At 43.9% G+C, this 20,747-nt stretch overlaps 1 protein-coding gene across 6 annotated transcripts in view; it reads right to left on the minus strand.

Moving 5' to 3' along the window:
* Positions 1-3,440: 3,440 nt before the first annotated feature.
* The window catches only part of ndp (norrin cystine knot growth factor NDP), a 37,719-nt gene continuing 20,412 nt past the window's right edge, over positions 3,441-20,747 (minus strand). For all 6 annotated transcript variants that reach the window (XM_028592204.1, XM_028592207.1, XM_028592206.1 and 3 more), the window contains 2 exons: positions 15,910-16,384; positions 3,441-4,754 (listed from right to left, as the gene is read on the minus strand). In XM_028592204.1, the coding sequence (XP_028448005.1) occupies positions 4,530-4,754; positions 15,910-16,116 (432 nt within the window). In that variant the 5' untranslated portion in view covers positions 16,117-16,384 and the 3' untranslated portion in view covers positions 3,441-4,529. The remainder of the gene's footprint in view (positions 4,755-15,909; positions 16,385-20,747) is intronic.

Here is a 20,747-nt window from a genome sequence, read left to right on the forward strand (position 1 = left end):
ACCCCACCTATCTACAGCTAGAGGAGACCCCACCTATCTACAGCTAGAGGAGACCGTGATAAGAACTATTTCAACAAACGGTGGCGTATATCCCTTTAAGGAAAAGGTCGTGGGTGGGCGGGACAACAACATGTTGGGTTTAGGTAAAGAAGAACGGGACGGTTGGGTTTAGGTAAAGAAGAACGGGACGGTTGGGTTTAGGTAAAGAAGAACGGGACAGTTGGGTTTAGGTAAAGAAGAACGGGACAGTTGGGTTTAGGTAAAGAAGAACGGACAGTTGGGTTTAGGTAAAGAAGAACGGGACAGTTGGGTTTAGGTAAAGAAGAACGGGACAGTTGGGTTTAGGTAAAGAAGAACGGGACGGTTGGGTTTAGGAAAAGAAGAACGGGACGGTTGGGTTTAGGAAAAGAAGAACGGGACGGTTGGGTTTAGGTAAAGAAGAACGGGACGGTTGGGTTTAGTAAAAGAAGAACGGGACGGTTGGGTTTAGGTAAAGAAGAACGGGACGGTTGGGTTTAGGTAAAGAAGAACGGGACGGTTGGGTTTAGGTAAAGAAGAACGGGACGGGGTTTAGGAAAAGAAGAACGGGACGGTTGGGTTTAGGTAAAAAAGAACGGGGACGGGGTTTAGGGAAGAACGGACGGTTGGGTTTAAAAAGAAGAACGGGACGGTTGGGTTTAGGTAAAGAAGAACGGGGACGGTTGGGTTTAGGTAAAGAAGAACGGGACGGTTGGGTTTAGGTAAAGAAGAAGGAAGTTGGGTTTAGGTAAAGAAGAACAGGACAGTTGGGTTTAAAAAGAAGAACGGGACGGTTGGGTTTAGGTAAAGAAGAACGGGACAGTTGGGTTTAGGTAAAGAAGAACGGGACAGTTGGGTTTAGGTAAAGAAGAACGGGACAGTTGGGTTTAGGTAAAGAAGAACGGGACGGTTGGGTTTAGGTAAAGAAGAACGGGACGGTTGGGTTTAGTAAAAGAAGAACGGGACGGTTGGGTTTAGTAAATAGTAAAAGAAGAACGGGACAGTTGGGTTTAGTAAAAGAAGAACGGGATGGTTGGGTTTAGGAGAAGAAGAACGGGACAGTTGGGTTTAGTAAAAGAAGAACGGGACAGTTGGGTTTAGGAGAAGAAGAACGGGACGGTTGGGTTTAGTAAAAGAACGGGACGGTTGGGTTTAGGAGAAGAAGAACGGGACAGTTGGGTTTAGGAAACGTGACACGCGGGACACGATCCCCGGTCTCCTGGGTGATAGTCCTGTGTTGTTCCACCCCCCCAACCAACCTCCCTATGCAGATTTTCGGGCTTTCATACTCGCTACCGTAGTGGCTCTTAATGCTACGTCATCTTCTCATTGACTTTACATCGGCATTGTTTTCCGTGGTGGCCACACAGAATTTTCACACATTGGTGCCACCACCACGTAATGCGCCGTTAACAGTTTGTGATCATTTCACGGACTTCTGCGAGACCAGGCTGCTCTGGTGGATTCATTCAATTCAATTCAACTTTATTTATAATGTCATATCATAACGAGAGTTATCTCGAGACACTTTACAGATAGAGTAGGTCTAGACCACACTCTATAATTTACAAAGACCCAAAAATTACAGTGATTCCCCCCAAGAGCATGCATTTAGTGCGTAAGCGCGACAGTGGCGTGGAAGAACTCCCTTTTAGGGAGAAACCTAGGACAGCCCCAGGCTCTTGGTAGGCGGTGTCTGACGGTGCCGGATGGGTCCGTCAGTACATTGCTAATGGTCACTGACCACTTCCTGACGTAGTGCCCACTTTGGATGGTTAGTATCGTCCCAAAAGGAACACTTGTGTTAAAACACTTACCGGAAATGCCGAGTGGGATGAGCGTGACGAACGCGACGAACGCAACACACAGCAGCTGACTGGACGAACGCGTTGCCTGGGTCTGGCTTCTCCCGAATTTCAAAACCGACCACAAAGGCGGCTCGTTTCGAAGTACGATCTTGTATTTTACGAAAATAGTTCACCGAAACGTGTGTCTGAAAACATTTTAAGTGAGAAATAGGCCGTGCAGTTGCTGAATCTGTCTGGGTTATTTCTTGGATTGACAAAGGGCAGTTTAAAAACAATTTCGTCCAATTTTGAGAGGTGGCGAGCCGATTCGGGCCGCTCTCATTTGCATGAAGTAGCCTGGATTCAACTGATCACAAACTGGCCGATGTCCCTGGTCCCTCCCCTTCCCGCTTTGTTTTTTATTTTAGTCATCCTGGTACTTTCAGCGTGCTGACTTTTTGCGTTATCTACACTACATCATTAAAACTAAGTGTTTGAAGTGTGCAAGTAGGCGGTTTGAGACACACACTATCTGTCCAATCAGATTTTTCTGTTGCACGACTAAAACTACTTTTGAACGTACACATGTTCCACCAAAACAAGTTCCTTCCCGGTACTATTTAGCAGAGGCACCGTGGCTCCGTCCCAAGACAACTGTGATTGGTTTAAAGAAATGCCAATAAACCAGAGCATGTTTTTCTCCCATCCCAGAATGCTGTGTGGACTAGCCAGACCCTCTTCCGCAGCGCCGTGGAGGAAGGCTTGGCGATGCGAGAATAGCTGTGCTGATACAACTGATTGCATGAAATATCTGACTTTGAAACTTGAAACCGGCCGTTTCATCTGAACATATACCATTTTATTTGATGATTTTACGTGACGAATAAATGGATCGAAACCTTTCTGGGACAAACATCTGATCGATTCCCTCATGCTCCATTGATTATCCTCGGCTATGAAATTTTCAATCTTCAATTTTGGTTTCTGGATGTAATAAGTCCACCAGATTTTTTTTACCTCTCACTTGAAGTTTAAAATCAGAATTGAACTGAATTTGAGCGATTTGATTTTTTTTTTTTTTATTAAAATTAATTAAAATAATTAAAAGTTGTGCATGAATTTATATACATAAATTCATGCACAACTTTTAATGGCCTTCTGGAAAATGTTAAATCGGCGATCAATCCACATAAACTCCATCAGATGGATTTAAGTGCTCAGGGGAATTTTAATTTCAACATAAAATATTCAGTAGTGGTTGAATAAAAAAAAAGGTTGCTTATAAAATCAAAATTATTATGACCTTTTTTTTTGCATCAATAAATCCCCTCATTAGTTTGTTTAAATTTAAAAATATAAGCACTAAAAACTGTTTTTATGAGAGAAGAAACCACAATTTAGTACATTTTGTTCATTTTTTAATTCACATAAACTGACCGCAAAAACACTGATGGTGAATGACACACACACACACACACACACACACACAGACAGACCGACACACAACACACACACACACACACACACACACACACACACACACACACACACACACACAGACAGGCACGCATGCACACACACACACACACACACACACACACACACACACACACACACACACAGAAAGACACACACACACACACACACACACACACACACACACACACACACACACACACACACACACACACACACACTGGCAAACAGTGAATGTGAGTTTGTAGTTCTGGTATTGATAATGGTGGACTATGAGGGAAATGTTTTCAGGCTTTTTACAGACAGTTCAACTCAAAACATTATTAACAATACACGACAGGCAGAAGCGGCAGTTTCAGACATCCGGCAGCTCCAGTTTTCAATAAAGTTGATAGGAACAATCACAAAGACTGAAAGAGATTACATTTCAAATGAACACTGGGAGCCTTGAAAGTCTTATTGACCACCCAGGCGCTGGCTTACCCTTCATCCTCAAAGTTCTCCTATTAATCCTCCCAGCTCCTCTCCCTCGGTCTGCCTCCTCTCTTTTATTTTTCACCTGGCGAGCTGTCCCGTCAGCCTCGCTCGTCTTTTACACACAGAGAGAGAGATTCAAGTCGGTGGGGGAGTGTGTAAAACGTTACTGGGGGGGGCGAATAAGCGTGGCGCAGGTGCCTCTCTGCAGGTCTGGGGCTCACGTGGAACCGATCCTCGTCTGTTCCCGTGCTGCTTTTTTTTTAACGAGGCGTGTTGTTTTTGTTTGTCAAATGCGCGGTGGGGGTTTTATGGAGCCGGGCCGTCGCAGATATCTGTAATGAGCTCTCATGCTGCGGTTTTGGTGAGCATGTGTGTTATGAATTAGGGAGGCCTGTAATGAGGGAGGAGGGTCTCCAAATGGCTCATGGGAGCAGCGGTTTGTGGTGTCTGGCCTTCGTGTGCTGGAGAAGCACGGTTTTTGCAGTGATTGAAAGCATCATGGAGAGGGTATAGTATGTTCGGTCTGAGTCCCAAAAGGCTGGGGGTCAATTTTAAGGTCTGTGTAGAGGGGGGGGGTGTGTGTGTACGATTGCTCCATAGTCTCACTCCCAAGATAACAGCAAGCAACTCGAGCCGCTGTCCTCCGAGGGCGAGTTTCCGATCCAATAACCAACCGAAACAAACACTCCTTATGGCCTTAGAGAAAGAGGATTTGGTTCGTGAGAGTCATGAGGGTGTGGGAGGGTGCTGCTCCCCCCCCCCCCCACCCGCTCAGCTGCACTCCTCGCAGTTGCAGGCGAGGATGTATCTGTAAGTGGCCGTGATGCGAGTCCCGCCGGAGCAGCGCAGCCGCACCGCCTTCAGCTTGGAGGTGTGCGGCCGGCAGCAGGAGCAGGTGCTCTTGAAGGGCTGTTTGAGCACCGAGCTGAAGGAGATGAGGGGGTCGGAGCGCGTGATGTGGCTGCAGTGGCCCTCGCAGCGCGCCAGCAACACCATCTGGAAGACACAGCAGGCAGGGAACAAAGAGAGAGAGTTAGGAAAGCACAGATCACCCATCCATCAGACTTGATTCGTGCAGCACGTTTCGTACAGTACAGGCCAAAAGTTTGGACACACCTTCTCATTCAATGTGTTTCTTTATTTTCATGACTATTTACATTGTAGATTCTCACTGAAGGCATCAAAACTATGAATGAACACATATGGAATTATGTACTTAACAAAAAAGTGTGAAATAACTGAAAACATGTCTTATATTTTAGATTCTTCAAAGTAGCCACCCTTTGCTTTTTTTGATAACTCTGCAAACCCTTGGTGTTCTCTCAATGAGCTTCATGAGGTAGTCACCTGAAATGGTTTTACCTTCACAGGTGTGCTTTGTCAGGGTTAATTAGTGGAATTTTTTCCCTTATTAATAAAAAAGCAAAAGGGTGGCTACTTTGAAGAATCTAAAATATAAGACATGTTTTCAGTTATTTCAGAGGTGTCAAAAGTATTCACATTCATTACTCAAGTAGAAGTATAGATACTAGGGTTTGAAAAGACTTTTGTAGAAGTTGAAGTATCAACTCAAGCTTTTTACTTAAGTAAAAGTGTAAAAGTACTGGTTTCAAAACTACTTAAAGTATAAAAGTAAAAGTAATGTAAGGCAGAGATCTTCAACAGGGGGTCCTCAAAGTCATTGCAGGGGCCCTCCAAATTATTGTACATTTTTGAGTCTTTAAAAAAAAATTAAGATAAAATGCCTTAACATAATTCCAACATATTATTAGCAAATATAAATTCCCACTGATGATAGGCTTACTGGCCTATAGGTAGGGTAGTCACTAAGATATCAGCCCACAGATACAGTTAATCCTAGATTTACTGTGCCACATATGTAACATTAAAATATGATTTATAAAATCATGCCAACAATTAATATTTGAATAGCTTATGAAAAAAGGTATGTAAGAAGGCTTTAGGTTACCCTAACAGTTATTGTAGGCCCAGTTTAATATGCAACTTAATTTCATACAATATGTAGTAGGGGGTCCCTGCTACATCTCACTTTAAGTTAAGGGGTCCTTGGCTTAAAAAACGTTCAAGACCCCTGATGTAAGGGGGGGAAATGCCATTAAGGACAACAGCTTAACTCTAAAACGCGGGGACAAAATCATATGACTATAATAATGTTACAGTATATTAAAATAATACCTGCAAACTCAGAAGGGCTGAAAAGGGTGATACGTAGGCTACATCTCTTCTGTGTTTTTCAGACAACGGCAGCTACAGTCTGGTGTCAGACTCTTCTCCAGTGAAATATAGACACACTTTTACACCGTTTAGCTCTCAGCATTTTATCATGTTTACTCCATCTTCTAGCTAACGCTAGGCTAACCTGCTTCCAACTCTAGTGTTGACTAGCGTCCCGTGCGGCGATGTTCAGTTCCCTCTAACGTCCGTTTTCGGCGCATCGCGCAGGCACCTAAGGCACCGAAATCCGTGTTGCTATTCGGTCCGGTAGATAACGGTCGTCAAGGCACCGGTGGCGTATTAGCACCGGGTCTGTACAGGTGTTATGGATCGCGTACAAACCAATAGGGTGTCGGAATAGCTTTGTTTATACTTCTCATCCAACTACAATCACATTCACTCTCTCCGGATGGAGCGATCTGGATAGGGGTTTTTTAGTGTGTGTGTTTTTTTGAACGATGACTGACGAGCTGGAATGAAAACAAGCCGAACTGAAATATGAGTAACGAGGCTATTTTTAAAATGTAGGGAGTAGAAAGTACAGATAATTGCGTGAAAATGTAAGGAGTAGAAGTAAAAAGTATGCTGTAAAATAATTACTCCAGTAAAGTATAGATACCCAAAATTTCTACTTAAGTAAGGTAACGAAGTATTTGTACTTCGTTACTTGACACCTCTGGTTATTTCACACTTTTTTGTTAAGTACATAATTCCATATGTGTTCATTCATAGTTTTGATGCCTTCAGTGAGAATCTACAATGTAAATAGTCATGAAAATAAAAAGGAAACGCATTGAATGAGAAGGTGTGTCCAAACTTTTGGCCTGTACTGTATGTATAAAGTGGAACACAGATACCGCACAAAGTGGCTTAAGAGTGACATGACACTGTCATGAACGTGTCATAAACATTATAAACAAGTCATAAACGTTTATGAAACAACGCTTCTGTCATTAAGTGTCATTTGGTTTTTGTCATGACAAGTTATGGTTCGAGTTAGAGTTCATGTGTCATGACTGTGTCATGTGTTCATGACGCTGTCATGTCACCCTTATGTAGATACCTTCAAGTAAAGTGTTACCAAACAATTTAAATTAAAACACACACCAAGCAGAAAAACAGTCCGCTACATTCATTCTGGATCACGGCAGAAAAGTGTAAAAAAGAAAACTCCAACTTGGTATAAACCAACATTTACCAAGAAGTAAAGCAGGCTGAAATACATAAATAGACAGATCCATACATAGATAAATAAACAAAGCTTTAAAATTAAAAGTTTGAAAAGGTAGGTCTTTAGTTTGCTTTTAAAAGCATCAGCGTCATTCAAAACGGGTTTTTTTTTCACGAGTCAAAGTGCTGTCCGAGACGACAAAAGGTTCTCTGTCAGTGTTTGAGTCTGGTGGAAAAGTGTAAAGCCGTCTGTCTGTTTGTCTCCTGTGTCTCCGAGCATCGGCCTTGCACCTGCAAACTGAGAGATAGCGACGCGAGCGTGTCACGCACTCCCTACACCTGCTGCCGCTCAGAGCTCAGGGTCACACACAGACATTCACACCAGGTTTAGTGTGGATCAACCAAAGTACATTGCCAGGATAAAGATGTCAGGCTTTGCCCCCTCTCCTTCCTCTCTCTCTCGCTGTGTGTGTTGCCGTTCTCAAAATCCCTTCGTTACGGGAAACAACAACAACCTTCGAGCTAGAAAGCTACACTATGAAAATGAGTTTTGAAGAAAATGTGAATCGTGCAACAAGGCAGGCCTGCTTGGTTCTTTCAGGGAATGATTGTAAAGATTTACTAAGAATATATTTAGGGCATTTCCTCTCTAACTGGGACGTTTCGGGACCGATTGGTGGGATTGCTGTGCACCAAGTACACACGGAGATACACTGGTAAGAGCCAATGAGGTTTAACCATGTATCAGCTCATTTAAATAGCTCACGTTACTGTATTGTGTCAACCGTTAACTTAATTTAATATTGTATGTGGCGTTTTCTTCTGCAAGGTGCAAATGTTCCACCAGAACAAGTTCCTTCCTGAGACTATTTAGCAGAGCCACCGCCGCTGCGTCAGTAGCTTAGTGCGGTATCCCAGAATGCATCTGTGGTGTAGCCGGACTTTACTCCTCAGCGCTGGGGAGACAAGGTTCAGTCCACTCTTTATTTCCACAGGGATATATGTGTAAAACTATCCTAAGGGGACAAAAACAACCACTGTATCAAGCTCACACGCACACACGCTCACATACACACACACGCACGCACACACAGACACACGCACACAAAGCACAGGCCTGATTAGTGACTGGCATTCCTCCGTGGGTCACTACATTCCTGTCGCCTCCCTAAACAGACTCCTGTGTCATGTCCTTCGGTCAGCTGCTGTGTGTCGCCACCCATGTACCCACTGTGACAAAAGCCTGTCTGGGGCCAAGGCAGGGTGACACACACACACACACACACACACACACACACAAACACACACACACACACACATCAGGAGTGTTGTCGCCACTTTAAGACCATTTGTCTTTGTCCTAGCTTATCCTAGCGATAATTCCTCTCCAGTGACGCCCCTCTCCTCCTCTCTATCGGCACCATTTCCTGCTCCTCCTTTCATTCATGACTAGTGAGATGAAAAAATAACTAAAAGATAATACATAGACCTCAACAGTCCCGCCCACAGCCGACCCCGGAAGTAAAAATCCCATTCATTTTCTCCATAAGGATTTAGAATATCAGTCATAATGTCTAAACCATCCGAGGTAGACTGACCCCGAGCTACGTGGTCTAAACCATCCCATAATGTGTAAACCATCCGAGGTAGACTGACCCCGAGCTACGTGGTCTAAACCATCCCATAATGTGTAAACCATCCGAGGTAGACTGACCCCGAGCTAAGTGGTTGTGAAACAAAGGTTTCTGCTCCTGTAGAAGCTAGAAGTCTGTATGAAATCAACCTGGTTTTAAGAAAAACATTTTTTATGCGAGATCTTATGGAGAAAAACCCACAATCCTAAGCGTAACAACAACGTCTATGATTAGTCCAACTCGCTGTTACCGTAGAACGTTTACCATACCCGCAAAACTGCGACGGCTAGAGCGAGCTTCTACCATTGAAGTCTGTGATAGTTTCTGTACACGGTATTGTACCTGTGCCTTTTTCAAAATGTTTTTTTTGCGCTGAATCAAATGTGTTATGCTCACTATTCATCTCGTAGCTCGTTGGCTCGGTTCCGAGCAGTTTTCGAAACGTCACTGTTGAGCTCTATTGGGTGGCCATTCCCCTCTGCATGTATTTACTAAGAACTTGGGGTTTAATTTACAATGGGATGTGGCAGAGACGAATGGAGATGCAGGGGAACATCCAATCACTGAGCTTCAAACTCTGTTTCCTCCGAAACTAATGGCAGGTTTTTCGTAGAAACCTTTTCATACACACAGCCGGTGAAATCAATTCCCTGTTCGACGTTTTATTTTGACTGCACCGACGAAACAATAATCGTAAGACAAGACGTACAACTGAAACAATTCATCACTTCAACAGAAGACGAATAAACTAAATGATTATGTAATCGATTCATTGTTTGAGTCAATCATCAAACTCTCTGTTCTGTTTCCAGCCTCTGGTGCTGGTGGATTGTGTGTGAACCCTTTTTTCTTCATTGTTTGAAGGTACACGGCCTATCTAATAGCAATTTGGAGTGAAAAAATTACACTTATAGCTTTAGTGCGTTACTTTTTGATATTAATGAACGTCCGTTACATTCAAGCCATTGCCAAATTAGCTGCTACAAAGCTAATTAAAGGACAATTCCGGCGCAAAATGAACCTAGGGGTTAATAACAGATGTGTACCCAGTTGACCATTCTCTGGGATATGTTTTCGTGCTAATCAAATGTGTATCTAGCTTGAAACAAGCTAGCGCGGACCGCTGATTAGCTGCTAACGCTACCTTTCTGGGCAGAGGGTAAATCGCTATTTCTATACCACTAACAAGGCTCAAAATAGCACCACACTTCCACGGTAGCATAATGAGGGTCCCTTCATGTAAACTGAAGCATTGAGAACTTTGTGAGTGTGTTCGACTGATCGTGACTGTTTTCCAAGATGGCACCAACATGTAAAACGCAACGGTCTTTATAATCTATCTTTTTAATAAACTGTCTGTACACTTACAATGTTCTCAATGCTTCAGTTTACATGTAGGGACCCTCATTATGCTACCGTTGAAGTGTGGTGCTATTTTGAGCCTTGTTAGTGGTGTAGAAATAGAGATTTACCCTCTGACCTGAAAGGTAGCGTTAGCAGCTAATCACCGGTTCGCACTAGCTTGTTTCAAACTAAATACAAATTCGATTAGCATTAAAACATGTCCCACGCTTTTTTCTGATGTAGAAACTTTTGAAAACTGGTCAAATTTGACCTGAGGACAGCAGGAGGGTTAAGACTAGTAGCTCCACACAACTCTCTCTGGATTTCTCAGTATGGCTATGTTCAGAAGATTGTGGCGTCCGGCGACTTTCCCGCGCAGAAACTCGAGTGAAGATAATGACCTCTTCTGAAGAGTCCATCATGTTTTATTAATCCTCCGTGTCCTCCTTGGCTACTAGCAGCTGTGTGGAGGAGGAGAGGGGACGCGCTTGTATCATATGGATGCGCTGACAGTTTTGATATCATTACTCACGGGGGAGACAGAAACTACGCACTATAGCTTGAAGTTATTAAAATTAAGTTTAGGTTTATACTGTAGCACAAGAAAACAATAATATGTAATCCATGACAAGACATTTAATTCATTAAATCTAGACCCCAATTAACAAGTTCTGCTTTCATCAATTTCAACTGAAATGGATTTAAACACTAAGAAACTGTATGGCAGTTGGAAGAAAAAATCTAAATAATCTCAAATTTCATATACTGTATATACCTACAAATCCTACAGACAACACAAACTTGAAACATAAACTTTTTGGTTACACTATACTTGAAGGTATCTACATAAGAGTGACACTGGCATGAACGTGTCATAAACATTATAAACAAGTCACAAACGTTTATGACATAACGCTTCTTTTAGTAAGTGTCATTCGGTTTTTGTCATGACAAATTAGGGTGAGAGTTAGAGTTCATGTGTCATGACAGTGTCATGTATGATGACTGTGTCATGTGTTCATGACAGTGTCATGGCACTCTTATGTAGATACTTTCAAGTAAAGTGTTACCGACTTTTTACAGGTGGATTCAGTTTGAACTGAACACACGAGTTGTGAAAACGGTTGCTCAGTCAGGGGTCCTGACTTACGTCAGCTCTCTGTGAACTGTAATAAAAAGCCCTGACTCGTGCTGCGAGCGCGCTCGGCCCTGCCGCCCCTGAGCGAGGCTGTGGTTTGGCCACCTGCTCCATGCACTCAGAGACAGAATATTAAAAAAAGACCAAAGAACTGATCACTCATGCTAGCTGAACAACTGCACAATAAGCTCCCTTTTTCCACAGTAGCATGAATCATCAGTCTCTGTACATGAGGTGAATGTCTCTGTAGCCCCTGTCACACATCATGCACTGACAGCGGTGGAAAAAGTATTGAGATGCTTTACTTTAAGTAAAAGTGCCAATACCACACTGTAAAAATACTCTGTTGCAAGTAAAAATCCTGCATTGAAAATGTTAAGTATCATCAGGAAATTGTACTTAAAGTATTAAAAGTAAATGTAGACTTCAGAAACCTGAAATGATCCAAACAGTTCTGTCAACTAAGTCTTTAATCAGACAATCAGTTGTAGGCCGTTATATTGTTGGGTAGTTTAATTTATAATAAAACATATTTTATAGACTACATGTGTTTTGTGTGCAAAAATCTTAATTTGTAGAGTAACTAAAGTTGTCAGATTAATGTAATGGAGTGAAAAGTACAATATTTCTCTTGGAAATGTAGCGGAGTAGAAGTAGAAAGTAGCATAAAAAAAGAAAAGACTCAAGTAAAGTACAAGTACCGAAAAATTTGTTATTAAGTACAGTACTGGAGTAAATGCACTTATGGCGCTTTTCCATTAAATGGTAGCTACTCGCCTCGCCTCGCCTCGCCTCGCCTTTTTTGGTTTTCCATTACGAAAAAAAGTACCTGGTACCTGCTAACAGGTACTTTTTTTAGTACCTGCTCAGTCGAGGTTCCAAGCGAGCTGAGGCGAGCCGAGAAGGTGACGTGAAACCCTGCAGGCTGCTGATTGGTCGGAAAGAAGCGTCACTGATCACTGCATTGCTAGCGAGAGACGGTATTTTTAAATAGTTTAGCCAGCTGTGTTTTTTTGCTGCCGGAGGCTCCACGCAGAGCTTTCTCCGTAGCATACAAGTGGCCTGATGGTTATACTGGTGCGCTGGGGTGTGCATGTGTGATGTGTGTGTGTCGAGTCGCCGTATGTGTGTGTGTGGGGAGCTATTGAGCGAGGGAGAAGTGAGAGAGTGACGGTGATTACCTCCGCAGCGAGTAGCGACTCTAGAGTCATATATATGTGACCACGGTGGGAAATCTGGAGCAGTAAACGTTAACTATCTCTTTGATATCATGTTGTGACGGAGAACCAGGAAATGCGTCGGGGATATGTCAATGGGAAAGCAAGCTACTAAGCCACGCCCACGGCAGTTGCTATGACGACCAGCCACGCTCAGGCGATACTAAAATCTGCAATGGAAAACGGACGCACAGCGAGTTGAGGCAAGTAGAGTCAAGTAGAGTCGAGCAGGTACCATGTAATGGAAAAACGCCATTAGTTACATTCCAGCGCTGTGTACTGCAGCCCTGGCCTGGCTCCGCCCTCCTACGTACTTTTCATTTTTCGTCAGTACACCGCCTGGGTTCGCGGTATATTGTTGGGTTTTCTCCGGCCAAATCTTTGCCGGTCCAATCAGCAAACAGAGGGAGTGGCTGAGAACTATGACGTTGAGGTTGTAACGTGCGCTAGTTTGAGTTGTAGTTCCGTAATGGCGGCGGAGAAAGATGCGAGCGGAGAAAGATGCGAGCGGAGAAAGATGCGAGCGGAGAAAGATGCGAGCGAAGCCATTCGGTCCGTTGTGGCAACGCTGCAGAATATCCAGAAGTTAAAGGCCGAGCAAGACCAATCTCTGCTGAGTTGTGTTGGTGGCCATGATGTTGTGGCCCTCCTCCCCACGGGGTTCGGGAACAGTTGGATTTTCCAGCTCGCTCCGTTAGCAGTGAAGGAGTTAGCTAAGGCGAATGCTAGCGATGCTAAGCTGATACTTGTTGTCGTCTCCCCTCTTGTTAGCCTGGTCCTACCAGACAGTACGTAGGAGGGCAGAGCCAGGCTACCAGAGTGGCTCTGGGCAGATCCAATAGTTTTAAACTTCAACAGAGTACAAACCTTCAAGGAAAGTTAACACTTGTCAATGGAGAGAGGCCAGACTCTCTGGACCAATGAAATGGACCAGAGTCTGGTAGGACCCTGCTAGTGTACCAGAGTCTGGTAGGACCAGGCTAGTGTACCAGAGTCTGATAGGACCAGGCCAGACTCTCTGGACCAATGAAATGGACCAGAGTCTGGTAGGACCAGGCTAGTGTACCAGAGTCTGGTAGGACCAGGCTAATGGACCAGAGTCTGGTAGGACCAGGCTAGTGTACCAGAGTCTGGTAGGACCAGGCTAATGGACCAGAGTCTGGTAGGACCAGGCTAATGTTCCAGAGTCTGGTAGGACCAGGCTAGTGTACCAGAGTATGGTAGGACCAGGCTAGTGTACCAGAGTCTGGTAGGACCAGGCTAATGTTCCAGAGTCTGGTAGGACCAGGCTAGTGTACCAAAGTATAATAGGACCAGGCTAATGTACCAGAGTATGGTAGGACCAGGCTAGTGTACCAGAGTCTGGTAGGACCAGGCTAGTGTACCAGAGTCTGGTAGGACCGGGCTAATGTACTAATGTTATTCAGGTGCCGCCAGAAATTCCGCCTGATGTCCCTTTGTTTAGGCCGGATGTCCGTCTCCTTCCTCTTTCTTTGACCTCCGGTGGATTTACGAGGACTGTGGTTAACTGCTCCTCAGATCTCTGCAGGGTAAATCCAGACAGCTAGTTAGACTATCTGTCCAATCTAAAACTATTTTTGAACGTACACATGTTCCACCAAAACAAGTTCCTTCCCGAGGCTATTTAGCAGAGGCACCGTGGCTCCATCCGGCGCTTAGCACCGCCCAAGACGATTGTGATTGGTTTAAAAAAAGCCAATAAACCAGAGCATGTTTTTCTCCCATCCCAGAATGCTGTGTGGACTAGCCAGACCCTCCTGCGCAGCGCTGTGAAGGAAGGCCTGGCAAAGCGAGACTGGCCCTTGCCTAAACCAAACGGAGTACTTCCAGGAAGTGAGTACGTGTCTGACAGGGACAATCTACACGTGTGAAAGGGCAACTCCGGAGAATGTACGTACTTAATTCGTCGGAATTGTCTGCAGTTTTTTGTGGTGTCTTCCTGTCGACAATGTCCTCCAACAAAATTAACTCCCGGTCTGTTCATCACCCAGTTCTATTTTGCACCTTCTAGCCAACTTAATTCCAACTTATTACCAAGTTTTTTTTAATTTATGGTCAATAAATCAATTTACTGTACATGAAATTATACCTTATTTTGGAATAAAATATGCAGAAATTATGAATTATTTTCACTATAGTGAAGCTCAGATGAATATATGTTGATGGATTATCACAGATTGGTATATGTCAATGTTTAGTCAGGAGACTGTTTTGAAACCATTTTATTATTGTGAATGGCAGAGCGCATTTCCGATAAAGAAACTTTCAAAACGGGTCAAATTTGAGCCCGAAGACAACACAAGGGTTAAGTTGTCCAACACGCAGAAACAGAATGACGCACCACGCCTTCATATCTCTCTTTAGCCCCCCGGCAGAGGCAGCAGAGAGCACCGGCTGACAGGGAGACAAAACTGAGTCCCAGCTGAGGTGCAGAATATGTCTGCATCGTGGCCCATGTCCAGCACCCTGCACACACACACACACACACACACACACACACAAACACACACACTTTCCCTGAGAAACGGAGCATGACTCTTCTAAATGACGGAAAGATGGAGATAAAGAGAGAGAACGAATTGGAAAGAAGTGGAGGAGGCTTTCGGGGGGCACCAAGAGTAATACTAGTAGAAAGAGAAAAATGTGTGTGAGATAAATTAAGTTAGTGTTGGAGGATTATTTTTGGCTGCAGCTCTGGGCTTTTCTTTGTGTCTCCGAGGCCTGCTCTGGAAAATGAGTTTCCCTGATATATGTAACGAATGAGCTAATTTCTCAGGTGGACTGGCCCTGTTACCTCAAACAACTTGTTACCAAAAGAATGAGCGGGTGACCACAAAGAGGCAGATTGTGTGTGTGTGTGTGTGTGTGTGTGCGTGTGTGTTAGAGCTGCAAAGATTAATCGATTAGTTGTCAACTTTTAAATGAATCGCCCTCTGAGTCATTTTTCTCTGATTCTAGCTTCTTAAATGTGAATATTTTTTTAAGACTATTTTTTGGGGCATTTGAGGTGGGGGGGAATGACATGCAGCAAATGGCTGCAGGTCGGAGTCGAACCCGTGGCTGCTAGGTCGAGGAGTAAACCTCTATATATATGTGCGCCTGCTCTACCAACTGAGCTAACATGGCCACAAATGGGAATATTGTTCTAGTTTCTTCTCTCCTCTGGCACAGTAAACAAATATCTTTGAGTTGTGGACAAAACAAGGCATTTGAGGACATCATCTCAGGCTTTTTGGGAAACACTGATCCACATTTTTCACAATTTTTGGACATTTTATAGACCAAACAACTAATGGCTTAATCGAGAAAATAATCGAAAGATAAATCGACAGTGAAAATAATTGTAAGTTGCAGCCCTAGTGTGTGTGTGTGTGTGTGTGTTTCCGCCTTACCTTGGAGTTGCACTTATATATGGGGTGTGTGATGGTCTCCACAAAGTGGTGCCTCATGCAGCGCTGTGGGTCCGAGTCTCCCAGGTGTGGGTGTCCGTTATCGCTGGCCATGTTGCTGCTGGCGGACTGGACCCAGCCCAGCAGGGGGCAGCACATCAGGACCAGAAGCAGGCCTGAGGGGGGGGCCACAGAGATGAAAGGTTTCATGATCGGAACCACCCCGAGGCTCTCGATCCTCACGTTGCGCTCTCTTTGTTTCCCTTTTCTTTCTTTTTTACGTCTCTTTCTCGCTTGTATCACTCGTTGTGTTTCAGGGCCTCACAAACGGGGGATGTCTTCGTCTCTCTCTCTCACTCTCTCTCTTCTTCCTGCTAGAACAGCGGAGGTTCAAGATCAGCGAGCTGTAGGGAGAAAGGTTGTCGCAGGGTCGCGTCGTCGGGCTGCTCCATCCCCCACTGCCTGGATCCACCTCCGTCTGGAAGAAAGAGACAAACAGGAAAGGCATCAGCGGACACGAACTGATAAAGAAACAATGTTGTATGTGTGTGTGTGTGTGTGTGTGTGTGGGCAAGATGTTTTGTCTATTTGTAGATCCAAGGGAATTACTATAAGTGCTGTAGAAAAGATCACACAGTCCCCTGTGTGCGTGTGTGTGCGCATGCGTGCGTGTCTGTGTGTGTCTGTGTGTGTGCAGTGGATTGAGCTGCCTCCAGACAGATTCTCATAGATACGTTTGCCAGTTTTTTTGGGTGATTGACTGTTTGATGAGTGTGTGTGGGACTCCAAACCTGGCTGCCTACTTTGTCTCCTTTATTCCGCGGTCTCCCCGGTACACCCACGCAAATGTAGACACATAAGTCCTGGTGCTTTTATTACAGAGGAGAAACTTAAGCCATGCACAAACAGCCTGCAGCGATGGCCCTTTCCTCTCCCCAGGAACGACTTTTTCATTAAAACTAAATCGCTCTCTCCCAACAAGCCCTCTCATGACTGCAAACCCTCTGCCAGTCCCATGGCGTATTTTCACATGTATTTATGTCGTTCCTCTATTTCCAACTTCATAGTTTTATTGTGCCCCTGATAATAGGGTTTGTGTTAAGAGGGAGCTTGGCGCTGGCTGAGGCAGGTCTGCTAACGGGCAATGTGTTGTGAATTAGGGAGCGGTGTGCGTAAGGTTCACGTGGGGTAAAAGTGCGAGAAAGGTAAAGATCAAGGTTTAAGATTCAAGATTTATTCGACATTCGTTTTACTGTGAACCTGGTCTTCAGAGAAATATGTGGTCAAGGCTTTTTATGTTGAGATGTCCGTAAACGTACATCAATTATTAGTTAGTCTATATCTACAACGTTCCACTTCCGGGATTACTCGGTTGCTGCCAGAAATTCCGCCTGATGTCGCTCTGTTTCGGCCGGATGTCCGTTTCCTTCCTCTTTCTTTGTGTTGGCGTTCTAACCTCCGGTGGATTTGTGAGGACTATTGTTAACTGCTCCTCAGATCTCTGCAGGGTAAATCCAGACAGCTAGCTAGACTATCTGTCCAATCGGAGTTTTCTGTTGCACGACTAAAACTACTTTTGAACATACACCATACATGTTCCACCAAAACACGTTCCTTCCAGAGGCTATTTAGCAGACTCACCGTGGCTCCCTCTAAGACGATTGTGATTGGTTTTAACCCTCCTGTTGTCCTCCTTTTCAAAAAGTTTCTATATCATATATATCATATCATAAAAGCCTTTTTTAACATCGAAAGCAGGGGACTACAGATGAAAAATAGCCTTTTGGCTAATTCTGGCTTTTTTAACCCATGGGAAATCATGTGTTTCATTAATTTGTGCTGTCCCCTTTTATAAATAAACTAAATTAAAAATGTGGGTTTCTTTCAACCAAATAAAAAAAAAAAAAAAAAGAGTAACATGGAGGGTTCCCTGCAACACTTTTTATAAGTAAAATAAATGATCAGTCGACTACTTTCATTGAATTTGGGTGTTTTATTCTATTTTATAGCATTTGAGGAAAAGAATCATCAAATAACGTTGAAGAAAGTGACAATAATGTTGGAATAAGCTTCAAAAACGTGGGGGGGAAAAACAAAAAACAAAAGGTGCAGAAGACATTGGAAAAAGTGACAAAAACATTGGGGGGAAAAGCGACAAAAGGGTCGAAAAAGACGACATTGAATTGAAAAACACTGAAAAAAAAAACCTTTTCATTTTAAATTTTGATCCAGTAAAACGCAAAAGCTGCTTGTTGGTTGACGGGAGGACAACATGAGGGGTTAAAGAAATGCCAATAAACCAAGAGAAAGTTTTTCTCCCATCCCAGAATGCTGTGTGGACTAGCCAGACCCTTCTCCGTGGCGCTGTGGAGGAAGGTTTGGCAAAACGAGACTAATTATTAGCGAAAGGAAAGAAAATGAGGAAATGAACAAAACTCTTCAAATCAAACTCTATCAAAGCTCCCTCTTTAGCATCCGTCTCCATCGCTGCACAACCCCACTCTGATTCCCTCATTTAAACTGAAATCACAGAATGCATCAAGTTCACTCGAAACCTTTATACACCTCCCCCCCGCTGCTGCCCCCTCACTCCAGCCCCAATGTTTTCCTTTCTAACGGGAATCGTTTCACCTTAACATTCCTCTCGAGAGAAATAGAAGTATCATTTGGCCTGTTAAAATAAATACTCCCCGAGATGTTTTGTTGGCCGGTCCAACATGTGCTGCAGGGTTTACATAGCAGACGGCCCACACCCATCAGCACCTCCAGCCCGGCCAGCCGTACCTGGCCCAGCGTTAACAACGGCGACTGTTATCCCCATCACTGCTGCTGGTATCACTAGCTGCATCGTTAATGGGCGCGCCGCCTGCGAGCTCGTTCAGGCAGTCAACTCGAGCTGCACTTCAGGGCGTGTCCAAATCCACTTTTGCTAGTTTGACGGCAGCAAAAAGGGTCCGTGCGCCGGGCGCATGGTTCAAAAAGGGTTGTACTTGGTGTCTTCATTAAGGTGTGTTTTGGGCATAACATGCAATAAACCAATCAGAGATCATCTCCCATTCCCTTTAAAAGCCACGTGTGTTTGGACCTTGGCGCATTGCTAAGGTCACAATTGCATTATTATGATGGAGGATTTGCACCATAATATTTAAATTTTTAATCTTTTCCATGTTTGTGTGCGTGCTGTGTACGAGCCTAGGCACATTTTACTAATGCTCTGTTAAAATATCAATGAAATGCTGCGTTACTGACTTTAGACCAGGTTTTTGTTGGTCAATGGCGCGATCACTTCCCGCTGCCTCAAGATAGCAATACTCCCAGAATGCACCTGAACACAACTCCCTGTAAGACCAGTACACCCATGGGCGCACAGATGGGCGCAGGTGCATTTGCTATTTAAACGACGTGGGCAACTCATTGACAACTCCGTCGGTCTTAAACAAGCAATATCCACCTGCAGCCTCCGGCCAGGGGTGAGCTACTTTATCATCACTCCCCAATATCTCATGTAAAGGGGGATGGGGAGCGATGAGGTCGGAGTCTGGCCGCCAAACACAATGTTCTGATGTTATAATAAACATTTCAAACGTGAGTTGTCTGACTGAAGTGCACCTGTCTTGGACGTTATACAACAAGTAGAGCCGACCGGGCAATCTGATTGGTCAACGATCAGCACGACAGCCCACCCAGAGCCGTTTGAACACACCTGGCTCATCAGTAAACATTACAGAGTTGAATCAAAAGCTGGATTTGAAACATTTCTGTTCATAGAAATAAATCAGGAACCACAGTGGAACACACAGAAACTGTCCAACATATTTATATAAGTAAGTAAAGTTTACTTATAAAGCACTTTTCACAGATTAAAATCACAAAGTGCTTTACAATAAATTGGAATACGATAAACAGAAGATATAGGAATACAAGGGAGACATAGGTACATAATATATACGTGTATTTATTAGGGCCCGAGCACCGACAGCGGCGAAGGCCCTATTGAAACTGAAGGAATTATTGTTTGTTTGTTTCTTTCTTTCTATTCTTTTCCCGTCAAATGAATTGCCATTTTGAGGGGCTTAACATATTCAAAAACTCACCAAATTTGGCGGTCGCATCAAGTCTGGTGAAAATTTACGTATTTTAAGGGTTTCAGGAATCGGCGCACAAAAATGGCTCGCTAGCGCCCCCTAGAAAGTAAAAAAAATTGAGCCCCTGCAATGCGTTTAACGTAGACTCACGAAACTTGGTACACATATGTAGCATGTCGAGATGTACAAAAAACGTCATTAGAGCCATACCCTAAACCCAACAGGAAATCCGCCATTTTGATTTCAAAGTTCGAAATTAGTGCGATTTTGGCCATTTCCACATGTCGTACTTTAACGAAGATTTCATCCGATCAACTTCAAACTCGGTCTGTGCCATCTTAAGACGTTAAAGATGAAAAGTTGTTAAAAGAAAAACTTTTTGTCATAGGGCGTGGCTGCGGCGGGGCAGCCATTTTGTGCGTTTCGCCGGCAAAACAGGAAGTGGGTGTAACTCGAGTGTACGTTGTCTGATTACCTCCAAACTTTTGGAGTCCAACCCTAAGGACAAATAAAGGCCGATATTTACTTAAAGTCACAGCGCCCCCTAGTGGCAACAGGAAGTAGGCCTAAAAGTCAAGGTGCTATACTTTAACAAACTCCTCCTAGAGATTTCATCCGATGGACTTCAAACTTGGTCTGTACCATCCCAACACCTTAACGATGAAAAGTTATTAAAAGAAAAACTTTTCGTCAGACGGTGTGGGCGTGGTGTGGCGGCCATTTTTAGTGTTTAGCAATGAACAAAGAAGTTGTTGT

Source organism: Perca flavescens, chromosome 11, assembly GCF_004354835.1.
Source record: "Perca flavescens isolate YP-PL-M2 chromosome 11, PFLA_1.0, whole genome shotgun sequence".
Classification (NCBI taxonomy): Eukaryota; Metazoa; Chordata; class Actinopteri; order Perciformes; family Percidae; genus Perca; species Perca flavescens.